General features: G+C 38.4%; 1 protein-coding gene across 8 annotated transcripts in view; it reads left to right on the forward strand.

The window, feature by feature from the left end:
- Window positions 1-23,822, forward strand: part of MBD5 (methyl-CpG binding domain protein 5) — a 144,648-nt gene that overhangs the window by 87,145 nt on the left and 33,681 nt on the right. For 5 of the 8 annotated variants that reach the window (XM_075757275.1, XM_075757277.1, XM_075757272.1 and 2 more), the window contains 4 exons: window positions 8,385-9,066; window positions 13,526-13,628; window positions 14,290-14,470; window positions 17,689-19,827. In XM_075757275.1, coding sequence (XP_075613390.1) covers window positions 8,954-9,066; window positions 13,526-13,628; window positions 14,290-14,470; window positions 17,689-19,827 — 2,536 coding nt within the window. In that variant the 5' untranslated portion in view covers window positions 8,385-8,953. The remainder of the gene's footprint in view (window positions 1-8,384; window positions 9,067-13,525; window positions 13,629-14,289; window positions 14,471-17,688; window positions 19,828-23,822) is intronic. The other 3 variants (XM_075757273.1, XM_075757274.1, XM_075757276.1) reach the window with 3 other exon arrangements.

Here is a 23,822-nt window from a genome sequence, read left to right on the forward strand (position 1 = left end):
CCAGTGTAAGTAGAAAAAGAAGCTATAGAAGGAAAGGTCATGTATACAGATCTTCACAGAGATTCATTTACAAATGATTAAGCTTATAATTAATGGACCTCTTGTATATCAAGAAAGAAATGTTTATCATGATTTTCATGGAGTGAAAGCATTTAAAAGGATTAAAATCACCCACTTTTTTTTTAAATATCCTTGAACTTCTGAGTCCTCTTTTAGAAACAGAGAGAACTGTCTAGCTCTTAAATAAAACAGCAGGGCCAAATTCTCCAAATACTTACGCATTCAATTAGCGTATCACTGAAAGACAGTGAGTAATAATTTACTAATGCTAGTGATTCATCTATCATATTGTACAGGTTTGTAGCATACCAGATCTCAGAGAGGCAGCCAAGGCTCTCAAACACTGTTACGTTTATGCCACATAAGGCTGTAGAGTTTGCATTAAGGTGTCTGAATAGCTGATTTTTATGTTATCATATTTTTTTAATATCTTGAGAGTATTTTCATGAGGGAAATCACTGAGTAGAGATACATAATTCAGTAAACAATTTAAAAAATAGCACTTGGAGAAAAAAATCCGTGTGTCTAAAAATAGTAGTCATGTGACTTATTACTTTGGCACAAAAGCATAATTTACAGGTTTAATTTGCAATCCTGCTATGTTTCTGACATTCTCTTGCACAGAAACTCAGTCTGAATTATTCAAATGATTTAAATATTGCTGTGTCCTGAACTTCAGATGTCTAATACAGAGGAGGTTTATACAGTTTATTGAGGCCTCTGCATTTGAGATATGGGAGTATGATTTTCATTTTTACCATTTATTGCTTAATTTCTGATATCGCAGTGCACAGTTAATGGAGATCTGGGGCTAATCCAGTAATTGCTATGCCAGCAGCTCAGAGCCTTTTACCACATTGCCAGCAATCTGATTTTTTTCATTTTTTTAACTGCTTATCTGAAATCTAATTGAATTTTCATATGCAAGTTTTGAAATTTAAATATTCTTTTAATTCTTTTAAATATTCTTTTCTTTTAAAATTACCTTTTTTGTTTTCACAAATCTATATTTCCCTAGTAACTGGTTAAGTCAATAACATACAGCAAAGCTGTCAATTAGAACTGAACACCTACAAACAGTTATTACCTCTTTATATTCTGCATCTATTTATTAGATACCTTAGCATTCTGTATCAAATGTTCCTGAAATTCATATAACCTTCATTATAAAACCATTATAAAACTATATTTAATAATTTCAGATTTTTGGAAGCCTGAAACATGAGAATTGAAAGAAATAGTTTGTTATTTGCTTATTCATGTGCTTGGATCTCCTTTTGAAGTAATTTTAACTTTGGTCTGAAACTTTAAAATATTTACAGCTCAATCATTTCATAATAATCAGTGTGTTGCTGTTAAGAGTTTCGAGTTTATGTTAATTCTGACTTCCTTATCACTTTTTTTGGACAAATGTGAATGTCTGCAGTGGTCATTTTCTAATGAATCTGTGTGTTATGTTAGTGAGAGCGATCCCACTGTGAGAAAGCAGATTTTTTCTCTATTAATATCCCTTTCTGTTGTGGCAGTTGGTCTTGGAAAGTCTGAATTCTCTCTCTTCTAGGAACAGATTGGGGTTTTTTTCTTCCACATTTTGCAGTCATCTTTTTTCTTGACGTGGAATCATGGTAGCTTTCCCTGATAGACTCTTCCAGAGCTTGATAGTTTCTTATAGAGCTAACAGAATGACAATTGGTCTAGAAAAGTTTCGATGTTATAACGATGAAAGATATGTGGAGCCACAGAGAATTAAGATTTACTCATGCTTATTCCAAAATACTACATTCTGGAAAAGCATTACATCAACAAAATCAAAATACTGTAGGAATTATGGCCTTCTTATGGCAAGATCGGTTTTGGAAGAGACAGAAATACCTATTCCAACAAAACTGTAAGGGGACCCAGAAACAGTGGCTTTCCCAGTTGCAGAACTGAGACATACTGATGATGCATCATCACCGTGTGATGGAGAAAGAAGAAAAAGAACTGAAAAAAAGCTGTTCAGAAAAAGACTTCAAGTGTACTTTCTCTTTGTATTGTAGAAAACCTAGTCCTTCAAAATCCTCTGGTAGGAACCTTGCTTTGCAACTCTTCTCTGCTATAGAATACTTTACTTGCTGTCTTGTTTCAGAAAATAAAAAAAATAACCAGTTTGTGTAAGATTTTTAAAGCTTTATGCCTGCAGATTGAAACAAGACTCTTGAAAAGTAATTGTATGAATGGCTTTTGGCCATTAAAAGAAAAAAAGGGGAAAGAAAGGATAAAACATCCGAGTCCAGGTTTGTTTTCCTAGGTTTGGAGGTTGCTGAAGATGGACATTGTATATTATTCAAGTTCCTCATTTTGTTACATGAGTTCCCCTAAAGTGACAAAGTGGATGTAAAAAGGTTTCTTCACTTCATATTAACATATAGGTTAGTAATATTCCATTTCATAACATTCCCTAAGAAAGGTTTTGATAATGGTGACAAGATTCTTACCTACAGAATAACTTGGTTGATTTAAATCGCATATCAAATATTAGTCTTAATTTTTAAAAAATCTGAGTGCTTACATTATCTTGACAGTAAAGTCTCACATGTACACAGTTTTGACTTATTTTCTTTGTAAAGAAAAAAACCTAATGTGGTGGAAGGCTTGAAAGAAGATTATGACTCTTCTGTATGCTTCTATGGACTCTATTGGGTGACCATTATACTTATTAAATTCTTATTGAGTAGAAAAAGCTGAGATTTAAAAAGAAAATTCTTTTGTTTCCTGCCATCTTTTTGGATTGTCATGTAGCTCAGTTTTGCTTTTTGTCAATACTCTTTGAGAGATGTTGTGCGTATGCGTACGTGCACGTGTGTACACAAAGGAAGTTCTTGAAAGGATGTACCTTCTCCATTTGTTCATTGGAAGTGAAAACCTCCATTGCTCCCAACTCTGGGAGTTACACCGATCGATGTGCTAAAAGAGAACTTAGAGAAAGCTTCAAGTTTTGGTACACTGAAAACACTAAATAAAGAATGTTGAAAGAATCGTGCTCCTTCCCAGTTCAGCCATTGCCTTGGACAACTGCAATGACACAGTTAAATCTCCTAAATCGAGGATACGTTGCAGCTCAATGAACTCTAATTTTTACCTGCACTATGAACATTGGTAGGAGGGATTTGGGATGTATGATTAGTTAACAGCATGCTGGTCCAAAATGCTCCCAAGAGAGAGAATCATATTTTGTGCTCTTGATGATCAGCTAGAATCCATGAACATCAATCAGTCTTTCTCCGTGAGAATCTTTTCCTTATTGTTTTATTAGTGTAGGTTCTTAAACAGTAGGTCTGAAGTGATGGCTTTGGTCATCTAGTCTGGCAGTATAGCAAACGAAATACTAAAGGGTTCTGTCAGTCCACGTGCAGGTAAGCAAGGCTGGCTGAGCTGGGGCATGTCTAGTGGGCTACTGGTGCAGGTCTTTGGCTGTGGATGTAGAGACAGGTACAGTGGCCTGGACTCTTAATGGGTTTTTTGCTGTTTATGAGTGAATTCATCCACATAGCTATTATTTTATAGAGTGGTTAAATTGCGGTCTTCCCATCCTTAAAAGTTCTACAGCATCGAAAGTAGTATAAATTAGGAATACATAAGCCTTGTTATAGTACCATATACAACTGTCCTTTATACAGTTCAAACTAATTCAATCTCAAAGACAGTTGGACTGGTATAAACTGATTCAGCACTAGGGCAATTTAAAATGTATCATTTTAATAAGTCATTCGGTGCAGATCAATTTTCTAGTTGTTGCAATGTATTCTTAATTCTCTGTATTTATGAGTAAGATGAAGATGTCTTTCTCAAACCAAAGGCCAGAGTATATCATGTATACAGCTGTATTATAGTCCTGGATACCAATACAATGAGATAAGATTGAAGGAAGAAAGGTTTCCTTTATACTTCAGGCACAGTTGTTTGTTGAATCACTTGCCTAAAAATAGGGCTTCATAAAGTATTCAATACCAATCTAATTAGTCAAGAGAATGCTTCTTTTCAAAATGGAAAAGCATTCCCAAAAAGTGATGCAACATTTGTATCTAATTAGATGATACAGGAGAATCTTAACTAATTGCTTTGATAGACTTAAACAGATTAATAATGTGCAAGTGATAACTAAATAAAAACTCATTTTAATTCTGCATGATTTGAAAATAATGCTTTTTAAGAAGCTAAGACTTCCTGTTAGTTCTAAAACCCCAAGACTGTGATTTGAGGGCATTTCTATTTCAAAATGTATTTTGTAGGGTTTTTCTGAAATCGAAAGGAAAGCCTGGGAAGTGAGACTGCATCTATAAGCAGTGCTTCGTGTACGTCCTAAGTGTTTGCAAAACTTTATACCCAAAATCTGGTCATTCCGTAAGTAAGTGCTGGGTTTTGTGCATCAGGGAGGCAGTCATTGATTGTAGACCTCTAAGTAGCCTTTGTGATACATGGAATTGTTGGGCACACTTAAAAGTTCATGTAAGAAAAAAGTAATGGAGCACCTTTGCAATATTAGACTGTCGAAATTTGTCTTAACTGGCTTTATGTCCACTTATTAATAAAATAAATGTTATATTGGTATTTATATCATATGTGATAGATCTGAATCCAGAGTATTAGGATCTAATTTGAATTTCTTTTTACTTTGTGCCAAGTTTTTTATTTCACCACTTGACTAAAAAATTGTTAAAGTAAACGTTAACAGCTCAGTGTGCAAAGAGGCTTCCTAAAATGCAGCATTTCAAAAAGTGAGACAGTTGCATTAAAAATTGAAAACATACTTTCAGCACATGAAAATTAAGGAGAAATTTTCCAGAGTTTGAGGTGTAAAGGGGGGGAAACAATTCAGTGTAGTTTTGCATAGTTCTCCAATGAAATATTTTTAAGCATATTGTAATGAAACTGGATTGCAAAACAAATCTAAACGGCATGTCTTGGCGCACAGAAAAAAGAAGTAATTGATTTAGATGTGGAAAGTTGTGTTACTCGTGGTGAGATAACATGAGTTGTCTGGAGTTGTTATGAGATTACAGAGAAGAGGTATTTATTACATGGGTTGATGAAAATCAGGCCTTTGGATAGAATCCAGTGTCCAAAATACTTTGGATTTGCTCCAAAATCCAAGTATTTTCTATCCCAGTCCAAAGTACTTCAGACAGAATACTGTGATGGAGAAGGGGGAATGGTACATCAAAAGAGACGGGATTTTTCTGCGATCCAGTTGGGAGATTCTGGACTGGTAAGAAATGTAGAGGTTTGAGTAGTCATAGGGATGCTCTGTATGTCAGAGCATTCACGGTCAGGCTGATCCCTACCGGGATTTAAATGTCTTTTTTTCAATCACAGAAGTTTACCGGACCTGATAGAGCAGTGCCATTATTCCCTCCAGTTGTCCCCTTAAACTTGCAGCTTCTCGTCTAGGCTGCCTTATCCTATAAAATGTGTTATAAAATCAGCCTATGCCAGTGGTAGGGTGAAAAAGAGCCAGACCCAGCCTGGTTTGAGTGACTCTCATCCTCTTTTTCACTACTATCTTCCTTAGCTCCGTTTTCTTTCTTTGGCTGATAACCAGTTACTGGGAAAATGCAAAGGGTGTCCTTTGTGTAAACCAGATTTGAGACGTTTAACTCTCCTTGGAGAGACCTGAACTATGCTTAACTTTTCAATGGTGTTATGCAGCTCGATAAAATAACGCATAGCAACTCTGCACGTGGAGTTTAGTGAAGGATTTCTATACCAAAACATCAATGACAACCTCTTACTTCTGCCATTCAGGCCTAATAGAAGAGTGCAATGGTTACGATAGGTACTTGGTATTTTATTGCCTGCAGTTTGTGGAAATCCACACAGAACTGTGCTGGGGTTTAGTGAAAAAAATCTCACTTGCGTGAGTGGTTTCCTATAAAACATGGCTAGTTACACACTGATTAGCTGTGTACTTCTCCATGGCTAGTTACACACTGATTAGACATGTACTAAGAAGCTTCCAGGGAGTTTGAAGTATTTTTGTAACTGGGGTAAAATGGAAAACAGATCATCATACCTGTGCTCTGATTCATTTTTGTTACACCACTCAAATCCTTGAGTTAGTTTACAATCCTTTAGTCTCTACCACTTCTCAAGAAAAAGTCATATAAATAATAAACTTTGACTGAAGGTATATGATTGAAGCAGCCATTTTATTCCAATTCACTGTACTGCATTAAAATATTTAAATATTTTCCACAGACGAAGCAGTTACGTGAATTCCTTGGCTTCTCATGGTACTATTTCAAGCTATGTGCAGTACAGAAAAATGGTTTATCTGATTAGATGATGATAAGTATTACGGTGGTGATGGAATGGGACGTTAGCTGAGGCAGGGCATTGCAGAACCAGTAGAAATATAAGGTTACTTCAAAGTGTCTCTTGCTGCTTGTGCAAAAAAGAAATTGATGGCTATTATTTTCCTGTAATGGATCCAGTGCAATTGCCCTAAATAGCAGCATGAGCCACAGCAAGGCTGCGCTAAGAGATGAGCAATCTTCCCTGCGCTATGTGCTTCCAGTATTTTAAATATGTATTTTCTGATTCCGATTTTACTGTATTACGGAAAGTTAATTCTCATTAAAAATAATAGGGGAACTATTTACCTGTTTTAGCCTTACACAGGACCTGTAATAAAACTGCCAATGCAGCATTCAGCAAGAATGCTGAAACATGAAGGTAAATTCTGACTCGGTTTTGATGAAGCATCATCTGCTGCTGCCTTAATCAGGATAAAACCAATCAAACACCAAACATTCTAAACGGAAAACCTGAGAGAAGTGTTCTCCAAATTCTATTCCTATTTACCAGATTTAAAGATTAAAGGATAGATTGTTTTCATATGAGAGATGGCAAGGTGTTCCATGTGACATTCACTCTACCCTTGGGCTCCTCATCCCTTCCCCAATTTTGACCGGCCAGGGATTACATCCTATTGGAGTGCTCCAGAGTGTGGAAAGTTGAAACAGATTCCTGCAAAACAGTACTAGGCTATGCGAGAAGGCTTCGTCCCACAGAAAATCGCAGTCCTTGGCCGATTTTCCTTAGATTTCAGCACCTTAGTCAAGGGCAGATGGCCAACCAGCTCCTTTCTAAGTCCACATCCTTCTTGTAAATACTACGAGTGTGTTTTTTTCTTTATGTAGCATTTTGAACTTTACATTTATAGGTAGCACATCTAAAGAAAATGTACTGCATAAGTGTACTTAAGGGAATATTTTCAAGGACTATATTTATGCCTCTGTAATCTTCCTTTAGTGGTCTTGAAGGAAGGCGCCGTTGTTGCTGTTAAATATAGAGGTAATGTGTTGTTGGTACTGTTGTTGCAGAAATGTTGTAGGATCCTAAGTCCTTATGTTCCACTTCTATCTCAAAAGAACTTTTCTTATTAAAATGAGTCAGGTCTATGGTAACATTTACTATGTTTTAAAATGCTAGCATAACATTAGTATTAGGAATAAGGCCGAATTGACATGTCATTCCAAATAAAACCTGTCAGCATTGTTACTACAGTAGTCACCGATGCTGTCTTACATGTGAGTTCTAGGATTGTTGTTTTTTCTGACGTATTTATTATTTGAATCACATATTCCATGTTTGTCTCACCTTAATAAAACATCCAATCTCACGAGTTAAGTCTCACCTGATCAACTTGGAAAAACCATTTTGGGGAAATAACACAGTTTACCTCATTCTGAACTTCTTTCATGAAGATTTGCTCATGCAGTATAATCATACGGGGGAATTATTACTTATGATACTCAAATTGTTTCATAGGTATTCTGAGATCAGTGCATTGATGCTGGCTTTTCTCTTTTTATTACACTTTTTTTTGTAAGATGATTATTTTTTAAGTTAGTCTAAATGCAGGGGGTTTCCATTTTAATGGATATTATCAACCCTAGAAGCAGCTTTCTTCACATTTGGTTCATTCAGTTCTATAAACAATTTTCAAAGGGCATTAATTGAGCTAGTCATCAGAAGCATAGGTGAAACTATTCACTTAAAAGATACATCCTTTACTTCACCCAAACTGTACATTAACTGTTTCATAACAGTTATACTCTCGTAGCTTGCAAGATGTAGCTCCGTTGCATCCACATATAAATAGAATATACTAGCAGGATTATATTTACCCTAAGCCTTATTTTGATGGTTCCATTGACATTTAAATTGTTGATTCTAAGCTCTTTAAATGGATGTAGCCATATACATCTTCATGACTTACTGAACTGTGCTGGAAGATTTCAGACAATGGCTCATGTGTTTTCTATGTCTGTATTTTTCAGGCTGTTTTATTGGAGCCAGGGAGTCATGAAAGAAACTCAAGAAGACAACTTGGATAATGAACGGAAGATAAAAAGAAAACAAAAAGAATGTGGCATATAAAGGGTATAATACCTGGAGGTATTAGATCTGACTCATATTTATAAAAATGAGACGAGCTTTCACAAAATACGAGTTATCTTAGACAGTCATCAAGCTTGGAGCCATGCTGTTGAACTAGAAATTCTCCTTTTCCCCATTCTCCTTTCTGACAGGTAACAAAGGATTGGTGAATTATGATTTTCCCAAGTTGGAAGCACTAATTTTTATCTATATAGTTCATCCTTATGAATATATAAGGAGTTAAACATTGCATATTTAATGTGGATTATAATGGGAAACTGACTCATTAACAAAAATGGCCACTTTTAAGGACTTGGTTTCAAACTGAGCTGGAGCCTCCCAATGCACTTTGTACAATTTGGGGAAAAGTGTACTGAATGGCCTTCTTTGGGAGGCCATGATGACATGTAGTAAAAGGATATCATCTTACTGTTGATATCTTTGAAGACTCATAAACAGAAACAGAAAAATGAATGGTGGAAAGGAGTGTGACGGAGGGGACACGGATGGAGGGCCACCAGCAGTGCAAGTTCCCGTTGGTTGGCAGCGACGGGTGGACCAAAGTGGAGTGCTGTATATCAGGTAAGATACCTGAGGTGGTCACTGGGTTTGTTTTCCTTGTAGTTTTGCCGGACCACGTGGTAAATTAGTGACTCAGCTTATCTTTTTTACTCAAAAACTTCAAGGTCTTTGTCTTTTGGAAGTGCAAGATCATTTTTTCTGCTGATATCAGTGGAGTTCACTTAAGTCAGTTGTACGGTTTGCATGCCCTTAACGTACTCTCAAATCTAATATTGCTTGGTCTTGAAAATTTTATAGTCCTTACTATACATTTTGCTTTAGGCATGAATAGTTCTTTATTACTTATTATTGTCATATGGATTTTAAAGCTGAGCAGTAGCAGATTTTACCTTACTTAATGTCTTTATTATTCAAACCTTTTGCAATGAAACAAACGAGATTTAATTATATGCCACACCTGAGATGGTGAGAAATCTCTGCTGTCTTTTGCCTACTCCCAGATGCGTAGGCATTGCCTTTTCCTTGCACCAGCAGGGGCTTTTCATAGGAGCCTTTGCTGGTGGAATCCAAAGCAGTGATCAGGCACGCAGACGGTTCCGGGCAGGTAAGGTAGAGTGGGACTTTCTGCTTCTGTCAGCAACAAGCCTTCAGCTCAGCTCATGCAGCGCCATGCAGCTTTATTCTGATGTTGTGTAGCTCCTCTTCCCTAAATCTTTTCTGGGTTTGTGTTTCAAATCTCCATTATACTTTTGTGTTTTACTTACTCTCTTTTGAAAGGAAATTTAAGTGATATAATTACTTAATAGCTGCAGAAAACATCAAGTTTTGTATGCCCTAGGAAGGTTCTATGTTCAGTATCACTGATGTTCTCCAGCAAGATTTACTTCTATGGATTCCTCACGTTTCTCATGTAGGAAAAAACAGGAACTCAAGCCTAAATGCAAAATTTTAGGTATTTTATTTGTTTATTTTGTTCATTTATTGGATTTTTTTGCTTCATCCTGGAACAGTCACAAAGAAATCTATTGAAATTACTATTAAAAGAATGTGTTCAGACAAACAAACTACAAATTAAATGTTATTGGTAAAAAAATCAAAGTTAGCTTTAACAAAATATGGGTACATCAGTCTTACATCACAGAAGTCTAAATGATTATCAGTCTGTTACTTGCTTAATCTCATTCCACTATTCTGTGATTAAAATAACCACTTCTTCACAACATTTTATGTATTACCAATACAAAATTCTTTAATGAGTCAAAGCATACTCCAATTTTACACTAAACTACCATAAAAGATCAAATGCATTCCAGGATTTCTTGTTTGTATTCTCAATTAACAGAATCAAACAAAATCCATGTCAGCGATACGCATGTCAAAGATAAATCGCCTTCCCCTTGTATCTCTCATTAAAGCTATAATTTACTCGGCCTCTGCCTTAGTTAAAAATCAATGACAAAGAAAAAGTTGTGGGTGGTTGGGGTTTTTTCCCTATCATCTCTGTATCCAGGCATCAGAACATATAATGCTTTGGCATTTTCATGTACATGATGATCTTACCTGCTTTTGAACTTCATTTTGTACGGCTGTAAGAAGCAGGCCACGAAGTTTGTGCTGCTGCTTCAAGCATGTGTCTTTGATGTTTATAAACTAGTAAATGTTGGTATAATTCTGACAGTTATTTGCTTCTCTATCTTCTTTTTATATATGTTCTCTTTGGTCAGAGGGACTTTCTTAATATTTCTGTTCTGAATTGCCTTATGCAAAACACTGGTTTTATTCTAGTTGCCCCTATTAATCAACTTGACCAGTTGCCTTTTTCAGCTTGGGGAGGCTAGTATTATTTCTACCCTCAAATTTTGCACATGTATTTTTTTTCTCTTTAATCCAATGGTTAATTTTCTAATTGCCTTCCCTAAGCTGTTCCAATGAAAGGGAAGGCTAGACAACACACTTGGTATGATCCACTGCTCTTACATTCTTATTTGGAGGAAAGGCATGGGGTAGAACATGTTGGTTGGGAAGAACAGAAGTCAAATAGTCCAGCCTCCTGCCTGACGTGGAGCATCCGCAGCTCTCAGTCAGGTCAGCCCTTGGTTTCCCCAGGACCGTCTTCAAGGATTGAGTTTCCGCAGCCTGTCTGGGTAACCCGCTCTAGTGCTGCACTGCCCTTCTGAAGGAGCAACCACCCTGAAAATACACACAGCATTTATTGAGAGAATGAAAGGTCAAACAATATTGACTCAAAAGCTATCCAAGGGAAAATTAGTGTATATATTAAGATCTGACAGGATTTAACTAGAATAGATGATCCCAGCTGAATAAGGACTCATTGTATTTGTGCTTCTTTATAAAGCACGCATGCTTTTCTATCAACTGTCAACAGTTGCTTTGGATTAAATCCATTAATTAACTAGTTTTTATTACCTGGTAAAAGCACTGAGTTGAGTCTCAGTGCTTTTCGAAGTAAAACAGTCCTGCTGCCTTAAAGTAGGACCTAAATCTCCTCTTGAGCTCACTGTTCATGAATAGTCATCAGTAGAATAAACTGAGAAAAGCTCTTTAATAATGAGCTTCCAGACCCAACTCTACACCCACTGATCGTCGGTGCAGTATGTGTGTGCCTTACAGGACTGGTGTTTCCAGGCTCCAGTATCTCCTTGAACCTGAACTGGATACGCGTGCCCAGATTTCCCAGGCAAACTGTATGCCAAGGAAGGTTATCTAAAATTGCTTCATTCTAGAAATAGGACAAAAAATGAACTCTGATGGTATAGCTTTACTCTTGCTGCTCAGTAGGTGTTTTTTACCAATGCAAATAAAATAGCATCCTGACTCCAGAGCATGTTCCCACGGATGCCATTTAACGCTAGCTTTTAAGCGTCACAGCGTCCGTAGAGATTTTGCGCATAGATGAGGTAGTGTGGAGCACATGCCAATCTGAGTTTCTCCTGTGGGAAGCTGTTACATCTTCAAGTGTGGACCTTGCCTGGTGTGAGCAATCACTCCTCTGTAGTCAGGATAGGTTGGGAAAGTCCAAAGCGATGGGCCGGCACTGGAGATGCAGAGCCAAAGTAGAGAACGAGTGATACTCGCCGAGTTAAAATGTGGTAATGGTAGCATTGTGGTTTAACCAGCCTCTAGCTGAAATGTAAATAAATAAATAAATAAATAGAATTGAAGAGCCGTTTTCCCTGCTCCCCAAGTATTTCAATTTAAGACAGGGAAGGTTTGACTTTCTGACCTATCTATCACTTCATACCTGTACCATTATTTTTAGATTGCTCTTTTATCTTGCTTACCCTCAGAACTGTCACTGTTATGCATATTCGACCAGGCAGTTCTCTCTAAAATAACTATTTCAGGGCAAGTCTGGCAAATAAATTACTTATTTAAACCGTCAGCGTAACTTTAAATATCACTTGCAGATGTTGCTTTATATGTGACTTAGTTCTTGTGCAGAATTAGGTGTTTATACATTGAGTTTTAAGTATGAAAGTTCATCATAGTTTGGAATTTTGACTCTTGGCTGTTTTCATGATCCAAACTATTCCATGTAAGTTGTTTTTGTTAAATATTCCACTTAAGTTGTTTTTGTTAAAGTAAGGGCTATTTACAGCTGCCATTAAGAACCAGTGTTTTAGCCAGTCCTCATAAATTATTGTATTCTTTCCCTGATAAACAGTTTAGATGGCTAAGTAATAAAGAGCAATCTGGAAGGCAGACGCTTGTGACATGAGAACTTTTTTCATTTTATGAATTAGTGATTTTGCCGTAACAGAATTTCCAATGTCCTATTTTTGGATATGGAGATAATGATTTTCTGGTGGGAGTTAGAGAAATCCGAGTGCAGTTTATCAGAAACTCACTGGACTGGCTTCTTGGTGTAATATTTCTCACTTTCAGTGAGAAGGTTGATATTTTAGCTGGATGAAACCAAATTGTTTAGGTAACTAAGAGACCCAGCCTCAACAGTTTCGTTACTGTTCCTCCTTTTCTGTATGGGTTTTCTTGTACTTCTTGAAAAACACTTCTGTGGGTTTTTTTCTTTTTAAATTAGGTCCCAGTCCTAAAATGTACAGTTGACTATCATGCCTGCATGGAACGCTGTGATGTGATGGAAGGGGCGGAGGTCCGCAGGGACTGCAATCTGCCTGTGTGTTACACTTTAGAGGAGAGAGAAGGGAGCAAAATAATCTTAGCGTTGTTAGGCAGTACTTAAGGCTTTCAAGCAGGACTGTAATGTGAATAGTAAATATCAGTAATCTCAGTTATTTTCTTTTCTCTGCACTTGCTGTGTTTGTTTTTCTGTAGCAAAAATCCTCCTTTAAAATGAGTTTTTTGATTGTTTTTGATAAGTATCATCTCAGTTCTTGACTAAAAGCAAGAAGTACTATGAAACAAAATATGAAAACTTAGCTATGTTATTTTACACACTCTCTGTGTGAGCTGCTGGCATGGTAGATTGAAGTGATGACCTATCAAATAGCTTGTATTCATCTTTTCTGTTGCTTTACAGTCCCAGTGGGTCTTTATTATCCTGCTTGGAGCAGGTGAAGACTTACTTGCTGACTGATGGAACATGCAAGTGTGGCCTAGAATGTCCTCTTGTTCTTCCCAAGGTAAAGAAAAGCATCATTTGGGATCTCTGTGGTATAATCCTTATCAGTTATGTCAGCTGATGTGCTCGGCCACGACTTAATCTCTGTTCAGATCATATATAGAAAATAAATGGTATATACCCAAAGATTTACCATAAAATACAAAATAAATATCCCTTCTGCCTTCTCCCCTCCTGGAAAAGATCTGACTCGGTTTTTACGGTGTTTCAACATTTCCCTATTAAATTGGAAACCTACCATCAACAGCATCACATTAACATGTGAGAACCCAAACAAGACACTGACATACGTGATAGCTTCAGTATCAGCTTCACGATTTTATCATCTATACACAAAGTGTAAACTTTTCTTCTTAATCAGAAAGCAATCTCAAACACACATGGTCCTTTTTCCTTTTTTCTTCCTTCCCTTTATACTGAGGGGTGTTAAACTTCTCTCGCTAGATCACAACTTCCATGGCTGTTTACTTATTAGAAATATATTCACTATTTATAATTTGGAAACATACTGTAAAGGTTATTCCTTGGGCAATGTGGGAGGAGTCAGATAGCTCTAAGGAACAGAGGCAAATTTAATTCTATGTAAAATTTCTGGTTTAGGAGTACTTGGTGAATTGGCTGCCTATAATCATTATTTTAAATGTTGGAATTTTTACTCTCAGGTCTTTAATTTTGATCCTGGAGCTGCTGTGAAGCAGAGAACTGCTGAAGATGTTAAAGCGGACGAAGATGTCACCAAACTATGCATACATAAAAGGAAAATTATTGCTGTGGCTACACTTCATAAAAGCATGGAAGCACCACATCCTTCACTAGTTCTAACTAGTCCTGGTGGTGGAACAAGTGAGTAAAATCATGCAGAATCATTTAATGACCTAATTTTAAATATATATCATTACTATACAAAAACACCCCCAAAAGCCTTGTATATCTACGAGTACAATAGTAAACAGAGTCAAGGAAAAAAATGGAGGTAGTAATTAGAGAGATGTAGGTAGATAGAAAATGAGTCTAAAAAGCAGGTCATCCCAGACTTAGAGCATGATTGTCTTGGAAAGGATATCAGATTGTTCTAGACAAAGAAAATAGCTCTCATCTTTTGGAACTGTAGTAATATGTCTGATATTCTGTCACATGGGAAATTAGAGAAGCAGAATAAAGTGATTATAAAGGGATTAGAATGTGGCTGAGTACTTGGCTAAATGGGAAATTGTATTGCAAGGCAGAATATACAACAAGAGAAGATCTCCACTGTAATTTCTCAAGGATTATTTTTGGGGACCAACCTGGTTTAGCATTTTAATTATCCGTATCAAGAGAAAATGAGGTAATTTGTTGATGGATGAAGTTGACAGGTATTATCAAAACAAGAGAAGATCAAAACATGTTGAAAAACTGGGGGATCATTGAGACCTGGAGTGAAAGAAAAGATATAGCAACAAATCCTGTTAATTGTAAGGTTATTCACCTGGGGACCAGTGAAAAAAAGCTATTAGCTGTAAATTATTGAGAAAGAAGACCTAGATATAGTAGCTGATCAAAGATGCCTGTGAGCAGTAGCAGATGGCAGTATGGTGCAGATCAATGTGACTCTGAGAGAGAAGTACAGATGCCGTTGTTGCATGTTTACTGCCTTCCTGCTCCCCTATTCTCGCTAGCGGCACTCAAGCTGAAATAGAGCAGAGGTTTTTCTCTTAGTGAACTGCAAAACCTATTTTATGAAAGTCATCTAAAAGTGTTTAGCTTGTTCAACCTAGCAAAATGGTGGCTGAAAGGAGGTACAATCACTGTCGATAAAGACATCAGCAGGATTGGCACCAGAAAATAAAGCTACCGAAGCTAAAGGACAAAGTTAGCACCGAAAGAAACAGCTGCAAAACCAGAGGTGCATAGAAACTTAAACTGAAAATTAGGTACTTTCTAGGGATTGCAAGAAAAGGTTCTGAAGTAGTCTTACAAATCCAAATGGTTAGGACAAAGGAGAGAAGTTACTTTTAAGACAGAGCTCGGTAAATTTATGGCTATATATTGTGTGATGCATGCAACTTCTGGGAAATGGCCCTCGATAATCTGAGAGAGCTCTTGCACCCCTCTATTGCTGTAATAATAGCTGGCGAATTGCTAATCCCTCTGCAGCTTGACTTCCAAGTGGAAAATTTCAAATAAGTAGACAATGCTAAGATACTGATGTGCTCTTGCACTTTCAAATTGCTATGTATTATTTTAAAGCTTTAAATTGTTTTTTTGCAATGTAGTATGTTTTTAAAACAAATAGTGCTATTTCCCAAATTACTATGCGTTTTCCTTATTTTTTTAATTCTTTATTAGTAGTACTTAAATTACATTTCTGTTTTCAAAAAATTAGCAAAATGAAGAAGGTGAAACCAACCAAATATTAAAGATGCAATCAAACTTAGGGGGTCTTAACCTTCTCTGTTGATCAGAATTTTGTCCACTAAGCAAAGAAGAAAATTTCCCAATAAATTGCCTTTGTAAATGAAATTTCATTTGTGCATAGTTATATTTGACTATTTGCTTAGGTCCAGCATTCAAGGTAAGGGTTCATAAAACTGTAGAATGGTTTGGGTTGGCAGGGACCTCCCAGCCCATCCAGTGCCACCCCCTGCCATGGGCAGGGACACCCTCCACTAGCCCAGGTTGCCCAAAGCCCCATCCAACCTGGCCTTGAACACTGCCAGGGAGCCAGGGGCAGCCACAACTGACTGTTCTCATACATATTTCGTTTTGCAGCTCAGTCTTGAGATTTGTCCCCTAAATGAGACTTTGGTTGTATTTTGGGAAAGGTAATATGTTTGTTTCTGTCATGAGGTAGCTGGTTGAGGAAATAGGATGAAGGCAGGATTGTCAGTGCTGTCTGTCTCCTGTGCCAGGCTGAAGGGAAGAAGAGAATTGGGTTCTTGTGAGTAGAAGAATTTAAAGGCACCTCTGAATTCATTTGAACATGAAATCTTTAGCTCATTATTCAAGTTTGCATATTCAGAGGCTGCATGCCAGCCACTCCAAGCTGAATTACTAATCCCCAGAGCAGCAAAACAGGCAGAAAGTCTGCCAGACTTGGAGCTGCTTGTGATAGTATTCTTAAATTAAAACATTGAAAAAGAAATCTTTTAAAATAAAATTGATATCAATGGGCAGAAAAGGAAAGTGGTCTTGTGCTTGTAGGAAGATCTAGTCTCAAAACTGAGATTTCCTGTACATTTTTCCATCACAGAGAGGTTCACATGTGTGCATATGCAAATATCCCCAGGGCCTTTATCCTGAAACCAACATATAGGGTTGAGTCCCTTAAATTTAGCATCTTCACCCCAAGCAGAGCTTGTTGCAGAAGCTGCAGGTAGAGCTTTAATTCGGTAAAGTAATACAGGACAGCTCCCAGGAACAGATTAACTCAGAGGACGGGAACTCAGTGCCCTTGGTGCCAGCGAGTGATGTGGAGCAGTCGGAGAAGCTGCATCCTCCCTTGGGCAGCCATGGTCTCTTAGGGCTTTGCAATTAAGTGCTTGGCTGAAGAGAAATCCAGGCCAAAGTCGTATGGCATGTCTCCCCATTCATCCTCATCAGGGACAGCTTTGGGGCAGGACCCTTTTCTCTGTAGGGCTTTTCTCTTGTTGGGCTTTTGTTCCTCCTGTACTCAATAGATGGTGCCAGAGACTCCTTTTCCCTGCGACAGCGAGAGCCTGCTCCTCCTGCCAGCTCTTCTAGCGGTAGCCAAAGTGGTGATGCTGGAGATTCAGGAGTAGGATGCTGGAGATGATGGTTAGAAAGAAAAGACAAAAGGGAAGGAAAAAGATTTAAAGTTGTTCATATTTATGCAGTCTTGATATGGGATATTGAGTTAAGGTCTGTACAACTGCACTATATAGTAGGGCAGCATGCACCATTCCAGCAACTACTTTGTGATTTCGGTATTATTTCTGTTGAGGCAAAAGTTTTGCCAAAAGGCTTTTTAGCTTTTATGCGTGTTTTCACACACAGTAGTTTTGCACTGAAATGTGTGATATTGGATTTCAAAACAGTAACTGTTGTGTTTTTAATATCAGGTGCAACTCCAGTAGTTCCTACTCGAGCGGCAACTCCGAGATCAATGAGGAATAAATCACATGAAGGAATTACAAATTCTGTGATGCCAGAATGTAAGACTCCTTTCAAGTTGATGATAGGGGCATCTAATGCCATGGGTAGGCTTTACGTGCAAGAAATGGCTGGAAGCCAGCAACAAGAACTTCATTCTGTCTATCCTAGGCAGAGATTGGGTAGTAATGAACTTGGACAGAAGTCTCCGTATCGTGGCAGTCATGGTGGGATGCCCAGTCCAGCTTCATCAGGATCACAGATATACGGAGATGGCTCAATCTCTCCTAGGACTGACCCACTTGGAAGCCCTGATGTTTTCACAAGGAACAATCCCAATTTTCATGGAGCACCCAACTCTAGTCCTATTCACATGAACAGGACACCTCTATCTCCACCATCAGTAATGCTACATGGTTCTCCCATACAGTCATCCTGTGCAATGGCTGGAAGGACTAATATACCTCTTTCCCCAACCTTGACCACAAAAAGCCCAGTAATGAAAAAACCCATGTGTAATTTTTCGACTGGTATGGAAATACCACGAGCAGTGTTTCACCATAAACCGCCCCAAGGTCCACCCCCACCTCCTCCACCGCCTTCTTGTGCTCTTCAGAAAAAGCCATTAACGTCAGAAAAGGATCCGCTTGGCATACTTGACCCTATTCCTAGCAAACCAGTGAATCAGAATCCCGTTATCATTAACCCAAGTACTTTCCATTCAAATGTCCACTCTCAGGTACCTGTGATGAATGTAAGCATGCCTCCTGCTGTCGTCCCTTTGCCAAGTAATCTTCCTTTGCCAACTGTAAAACCTGGTCACATGAACCATGGAAGTCATGTTCAAAGAGTTCAGCATTCTGCTTCAACTTCCCTCTCTCCTTCACCAGTGACGTCCCCAGTTCATATGATGGGATCCGGGATTGGAAGGATCGAGGCTTCTCCCCAAAGATCACGTTCTTCTTCCACATCATCAGATCATGGGAATTTCCTGCTGCCTCCAGTAGGACCACAGTCATCCTGTAGTGGTATTAAAGTTCCTCCCAGGTCCCCAAGGTCAACAATAGGGTCACCAAGACCGTCTATGCCATCTAGCCCTTCCACCAAGCACGATGGACTTAATCAATACAAGGACATCCCTAACCCATTAATTGCTGGAATGAGTAATGTATTAAATCCTCCAAACAATGCAGTTTTTTCTACTGCATCGGCTGGAAGTGGTTCCTTGAAGAGTCAGCCTGGTTTGCTGGGAATGCCTTTAAATCAGATCTTGAACCAGCACAATGCTGCCTCTTTTCCAGCAAGTAGTTTACTCTCAGCAGCAGCCAAAGCACAGCTAGCAAATCAAAATAAACTTGCTGGTAACAACAATAACAGCAGTAGCAATTCTGGACCTGTTGCCAGCGGTGGCAACAACGAAGGACATAGCACTTTAAATACCATGTTCCCTCCTGCTGCCAATGTGCTTCTTCCAACGACTGAAGGGCAAAGTGGCCGAGCAGCACTGAGAGATAAATTGATGTCTCAGCAAAAAGATCCTCTGAGAAAAAGAAAGCAGCCGACCACCACGGTGTTGAGTTTGCTGAGACAGTCTCAGTTGGACAGTTCCGGAGTTTCCAAAGCTGGATCTGATTTGATAAGAAAGCAAAGTCAAAGCTCCTTTCCCATCAGTTCTATGTCCCAGCTACTTCAGTCCATGAGTTGTCAAAGCTCTCACATGAGCAGCAATAGTACCACCAGTTGTGGGAGCTCAAATACTGCTTTACCTTGCTCTGGTAACCAGATGCATTTTGCAGACACCAGTATGAACTCTGGCAGTCTCCAGAACTCGCTGGCACAGAGTTTACCCTTGCGAGGGGAAGGTGTGCACTGCCAGAACACAAACACTAACTTTGTCCACGGTACTAGCCCGGGCACAACCAACCATCTTGCAGGTTTAATAAATCAGATGCAGGCTAGCGGGAACTGTGGGATGCTCAGTCAGTCAGGAATGGCTTTAGGAAATTCATTACATCCGAACCCACCTCAGTCGAGAATCCAGGCATCCTCCACTCCAGTGATACCAAACAGCATTGTTAGCAGCTGTAATCAAACAAGTCCTGAAGCAGGTACGTTTCCTCCTAAAAGGATACCCCTATGTTTGACTGCTTGGAAATATATGATGGCTGTTTTTAAATGGGTTCCTTTTACGTATCTACTTTTTAAATGTGAGTTTGCCAATATGAAAAGTCTGCCTATTTCATGCTGATATCCAGAAACTCAGAAATAAAACAAATGAGAAAAATACAGTGGTAGACGAAAATATATCTCCCTTTGCCTGAACAAAATCATCTCGGCCTCTTTCCTGCAACAGTTCTTGCTTTTATTAACTTCCACACACTCTGCATAAATAAAAGCCATGCACCTTTGTACATACCCAGACCTCAGCTTTTGTCACTTGCTCAAATAAATTGGGGTTTTTCTGCAGCATGCCCTGCTACTTCAACCCTAGAATGCTACGGCTAACCTGGCAGTGTCTGTCCAGGCTGTACATGTGGTCTTTACTGCTTGCATTAAAGACTTGGCATCATCAGAGGTTGGAGCAGATACTACCAGTACAAAAGTTTACAAAATAACCTTTTTTCAGGGACAGCACGGGGGGGGGGGGGGGGGGGGGGAGTGCCAAGTCTGTGTTTGCCTTTATCATGAGAGTTTTACTAAGCTGGTAATTAAATGGTTGAATAAACTGTATATTCAGTTGGAAGAGTGTAGAGAGATTTCCTGGTTTATTCATCAGTAAAGACTTGGAGAGGAAACAGGTATGATGCTGTTACTATCTCCGTGCTGTTTAAAGATAAAAGGGAGACAGCTCAAAAATGTTTATCTCGTTTAACTACTACTGGATGAACAAAGTATGCAGTTTTGAAAGATGGTACTATGTAAATTCCTTAAGCAGAAAGAAAACTTTCCATTTGATATTTCAGTCTTTCAGCTCGGTTAACCTTCAAAGCGTGTGTTTGATACAATCATGGCTAAACTGCATCAGGTCAAATGGAAGTGACTGTACGCATGCAAGCAGTTGCTCTCGTTAACCCAAGAAAGAACCTGATCTGTATTCCTGAGCTTCCTCCAAGAGAGCTGTTCATTCTTTAAAATACAGAACTATATAAAAACTGAGTTATATAAAAATAATTTTCTAATATCGTGCTGGTCACAGCTTCTAATGACTTTTAAGGGTTTCTCTCTATTCCTGGGGAAAAAAGGCTTTTTTTTCTTCCTTAGCTATATTGGTCATTTGTGTCACAAGCAAGCAGCTATTAATCCTTGCATGGCTGTTTTGCCTTGTCATGCTGATAAAGAGGAGCATTTCCTGATGCAGTCTGTCTCTTCTGAGACTTTGTACTCTCTTCTGAGCAAAGGTCTGATTTTGCCTTAGGAGCTCGCTTCCCTGTCCCACTACGTTATCTCTTTAGCGGGAACTCTGGGTTTCTGCCTCTGCTGAGTTCAGTGGGGAGCAGTGGTATGTATGGGTTCTTCTGAATTGTCACTGTCCGCATAGCTGAAGAAAGCTGCGAAGTTATTGCAGCATTGGACTGCGTTAACTTGCCCTCTAGAGAACAGAAACGATGGAACGTTACGTGAGATAAGAGCCTGCGTGCCAGTGGTTACTGTCAAGAAGCTGAGCAGTGTGTGAAGTAAGAGTTGAAAAGGTTGGAGATTCCTGCACAAAATTCAGACTGGAACCGATTAACAGAAGTTTGACATGTCGTAAGAGTTATCAATCAAATGTTTCTTAAAGACTATTGAAGTGGGCTTTGAAGAACGAGAATCCAAGTTCATCCCCATGCCGAATCTTCGTGTTCCTTCTCCATCGCTTTGACCCGGCCTTATGCTGTTGCCATGCCCTGCTTTGCTCTGGTGGTGGCTGGGACCACTCGCGACGGCTGCCTTCGGGTTGATGGCGCGGCTTGTCGTCATTCCTGTGTTAGTTAATCGGAGCCTTTCCTCGTCTTCAGGCAAGCTGAATTTCTTCCCGAGAAGACAAATGTTTCAATGAGGGAGGAACAATCATAGTATCAGCTATCAAACTCCTATGGGACAGCAGCAACAGAAGAAATCTGTGCGTGTGTCAAAGCCCCATGAAGAAAGGTTTCAGCATAAACAGCCAATTCAGCTCTCATCAGTAGAGGAATAGTAATATGTATATAACCCTGCCTGGGAACTTCTGCTGTGCTATTTCTACAGAATGCTATTTCTAATACCCTGGAGATAATGGATGGAATTATAGCAATATAATTATAGGGCCTTAAATTGACACATTTTTTGTATCTAAATGATAAGTAGTAGTTCTGTGTGGGCAAAGACTAGAAAGATTTGCATATGTTCTGTTCCTCACTACCAAAGGGGTTTATTTCTTTAGTTTTGATGCTTGCAAACTACACACAACCTGCATTTAATTATTTTCTTAAATATCCATGATGGCTAGAAGCCTAGAGACCTGTTCTCTTCTTTAAGATGAAATTTCAGATTCAGTTATCTTTGTGTTATTCCCAGGGGCAAGGCTCTAAAACGGTGCATAAAACTTCATCCAACCTCCTGCCTGAGTCGTCACAGCAGCATGGAGCTCAGGCGTAAGATTTAAATCGAATCCATAGCTGGAAAAAGCCAGATAGAGGCATTTTGTTGTATTTGCAGAAGAATGGAAGCATTCTTTCCGTAAAACAAGCGTGAAACGTTGAGTATGTTGCATTAATGATAACCTTTAAAAATAAAAGTTAGTTACCAGTCTGCATTCAGTTATGTGGACAGAACTGAGATGAGATATATTGTGAATTATTCGTACAGAGGCGTAGCGGGTTGATAGTTTTAGTAGATGGAGTGGAGCATGCAGTGTGAACTGCTAAGATGTCTGCAGGAAACTCTTGTGTTCATATTTGAGTTTGTGGCTTTTTTTTTTTCTTTTTGCTTTGTTTTTGAGTATATTAACTGCTAAATCTGTTTGCTGTTTCTGTACCAGCATGCAGAATAGCTACTAATCAGAAAATAGTTCCTGAGAGAAAAAATACTGAGAATCACCACAATTAGATAGCTGGTTATTGTCTAAGCTTTTAATTCTATTTTAACCACATGGACCAAGTTTTATTATTCTAGCTTTTGTTTTCTTCTTGCGCAGGTAGAAGCAGCTATCTTTAGTTTCCAGGTAATTTTCAGTATAAGTGTGATGGAATTAAAACCAAATAAATACAAAACTAAAAATCTCTTTTTATGCAGTAGAAAGCTTTTGCAGTTTTCCAAGTTGGAGCCCTTGAAACCAATTATGCTCAATTAATTTTTATTAACAATTTCAGTCCCTCAGCTCTATAGTATTTGGGTTGCAAACCCTGTTAAAATGGCTGTATTACAGGAGGAGCTAACAGCAGATCTGTATAGTTTATTTAGGTCTGTTCCTTGGAAAAGAGCCCATTTTCTGCCAGGAGACTGCGTTCTGGACTGATTTTTTTGTAATGAGTGGTGTTAATATTTCTGTTAACCTTTGACGCTGTATTTCTCATGAATCAAGCCTTTGGACTTCTGATACAAACTGAAGATAGAAGCCAGTTTGCCAGTTTGGCAGCTTAAGGATTTATTCATTAAGCCACTTTGCCTCTCTTTGCATTTGTCTGTTCTTTTTGTGAAATGGGACTGTGTCACTGTGTGATATATTTTATTGTAGAGTCGGGTTCATTTATTTTTTTTCTTGCCATTAGTCCAGAAGTTCACAGTGTAGAAAATCTGTGTGTGAGTGTTGAACATTCACCTTGCAAATCGTGCTAAGAATGCAACAGGCATAAATGATGGGATAGATGAAAACAACTGAAAAATATTTGGGAGTAAAAGCTACATACAGCTGATAAGGGAAATCAAGGGAACAAATATAATAACCATAGCGAATAGAAATAAAGATGATGAGTTGTCTCAAATACCGAAATATCAGAAATATGAGAAACTCTAGGTCTAGAAGTTTCATAGTGACAAATAAAGGGCAGATTTGGCAAACAAAGGCTATATCCCTTCTGTAGGCTCAGAACAGGAAATTTTACTGGTGAAATTTAGAGAATAAGAAATAGTAAAATATAATTAAATA

The sequence above is a fragment of the Balearica regulorum genome, chromosome 6 (genome assembly GCF_011004875.1).
Source record: "Balearica regulorum gibbericeps isolate bBalReg1 chromosome 6, bBalReg1.pri, whole genome shotgun sequence".
NCBI lineage: Eukaryota > Metazoa > Chordata > Aves > Gruiformes > Gruidae > Balearica > Balearica regulorum.